This window comes from Pristiophorus japonicus, chromosome 11, assembly GCF_044704955.1.
Source record: "Pristiophorus japonicus isolate sPriJap1 chromosome 11, sPriJap1.hap1, whole genome shotgun sequence".
NCBI classification, from domain to species: Eukaryota; Metazoa; Chordata; class Chondrichthyes; family Pristiophoridae; genus Pristiophorus; species Pristiophorus japonicus.
In genome coordinates this window covers 91,949,010-91,951,202 of record NC_091987.1, presented here as the reverse complement: position 1 = coordinate 91,951,202, position 2,193 = coordinate 91,949,010, and the positions used below count along the sequence as shown (strand labels likewise).

The window sequence follows — 2,193 nt, the reverse complement described above, 5'->3', positions numbered from 1 at the left end:
CCTAGCAAGCCACTCAGTTGTACCAAACCGCTATGACAAAGTTACTGTGGGAGCACCTTCACTGCATGGACTGCAGTGGTTCAAGAAGGTGGCTCACCACCACCTTCTCAGGGGCACATAGGGTTGGGCAATAAATGCCAGGCTTGCTAGCGACGCCCATATCCCATGAACGAATAAATTTAAAGAACAATAGCTCCTCCACTAATTCTGTGAAGAAAAATACTCGCACCATTCTATTGTGGCTTTGTTGTGCTGCTCCATGAACTCTTGTCCTTCTTCCTTAGAACTTACATTCATTCTGAATAGGAGTAAGCAACTCTAATTTCTTTAATATACCCCACAAAAGGAAAACATGCATATCTTTCTTACACAGGCCTTTCACAAATTATTATCTTTTTATTAATAGGCCCTTAATAAGCAATTCTCCTTTTTAATTACCCTCAATACATCCATTTCAGGCTGCAAAGAAAATTAAAACTAATAATAATAGAAGAAAATTAAGTAGCGCTTTCCCCGTAGTTTAATCAAAAAAAAATCCACTCAAATATTTTAAATGTAAAATCTACACTCTCTCTCCTTACATACCATGGCCTCTTTAAACTATACTGCCAGTTATAGAATAGAAAAATACCAAATAGGTTCCCTTCTCTACCAGAGTTTTAAGGATCTGTGACAGAATTTATAATGTTTTGTTCATTGTCTCAGATACAAAGCTACTGTAAGCCACCAGAAAAGGAATACTGGTCTTTCTTTCAAAGTTGAAGCTTCTGTACAAGGTCGACCTATTCTAATTACCAAAGAGCATTGTTTTGAGACTACAGCTGTTGTATTTACAGAAGCTGTCTGCAGCGTACTAGTTTCTGAAATGCTTTCTTAAAGTCTTCATTGAAGATTGTATAAATAAGGGGATTGATTAAAGAATTGAGGTAACCTAACCACGTCAGAAAGTCGGACATCTCCGGAGAGACATAACAGAATTCACAGACATTTACAATAAGTTCTTTTAGAAAGAATGGCAGCCAGCATATGACAAACGCCCCCAGAATCAAACCCAAGGTAGTTGCTGCTTTCCTTTCTCTTGTGCCTGAGATTTTAAGTCTCTTCCTCATTTTTTCTTGCTGGCAACTGGGGTTGGGACTTCTGGCTGTGATGTTGACTTTTTCTGCATCTTCAATCGTTGAAGGGTCTGAGATGGACTTTTCAGATATGCACAATGTTGAAGGTGTCCTGGGGCTTTTGGCAGTAATGCTGGCCATCTTGCCATTTACTTCCTCGTTGATGTGTCTGCTTGCACTCCTTTTGTGATAAAGTGTTTTAGCGGCTCGATATATTTTATAGTACAGGATGAGAATCAAAGCCAAGGGAATATAAAATGCTCCAAATGTAGAATAGATTGTAAAGACAAAATGTTCATGCTTAATAAGACACTCGTCCTCCTTATTATTTCCTTGGTGCCTCCAAAACAAAGGAGGCATTGATATAAAGATAGATATGACCCATACAATTGTGATCATTATTCCGGCACGTTTAGGTGTCCTTTTCTGTGCATAGTCCACAGCATCAGTTATAGCCCTATATCTGTCCAGGGCAATTGCGGCCAAATGAAGAATGGAGCAGGTACAACACGTAATGTCAACACTTAACCAGATGTTGCAGACAACTTGACCCATCACCCATGTCTCCTTTACAGTGTAAACAATACTGAAGGGCATCACAAGGACGGCAACAAGTAAATCAGTAACAGCGAGGGAGCATATTAAGTAGTTTGCTGGGTGATGGAGCTTTCTTGTTACAATTATTGCAGTTATCACCAGGGAATTAATGACTGTGGTCATAATAGCCAAGACAGAGAGTGAAAGTGATATCATCACCTTTGAAGTTTTTCCCTTTGCCAGTTCTTCTAAAGTAAAGTTTGAATAAGTCTCATTTTCCAAATCCATTTTGTTCAGTTGGACGAGAAGTTCCTGTGGATTCATACAATCTGCAAATGAAGCACAATATCAGTTGAGATGGTAAGTGTTTTTAATACCATGGAACCAGGGTTAAAAGTAAAAGCTGTCAGAAAACCTGGAGCTCCTAAAGACGTGTGACTAAAGGTACAAGGCGTAATTGTGCAACGCTTCAGTTCCAGTATGAAACCTCAATAGATGGGAGACCAGGTTGGCCTATATTGTTTAGTTCTAACTCAGACCC

The 2,193-nt window shown here is 39.3% G+C and overlaps 1 protein-coding gene across 1 annotated transcript; it reads right to left on the bottom strand.

The window, feature by feature from the left end:
- Window positions 1–830: 830 nt before the first annotated feature.
- On the bottom strand, window positions 831–1,944 carry htr1fa (5-hydroxytryptamine (serotonin) receptor 1Fa). The gene has a single exon (XM_070893012.1). It carries the CDS (start codon window positions 1,938–1,940, stop codon window positions 831–833), a length of 1,110 nt encoding a protein of 369 aa, XP_070749113.1. The 5' UTR covers window positions 1,941–1,944.
- Window positions 1,945–2,193: the final 249 nt, after the last annotated feature.

What these genes read in the sequence shown, in the direction of transcription:
- htr1fa (XM_070893012.1), bottom strand. Translation starts at nt 1,940, where the DNA reads ATGGATTTGGAAAATGAGACTTATTCAAACTTTACTTTAGAAGAACTG.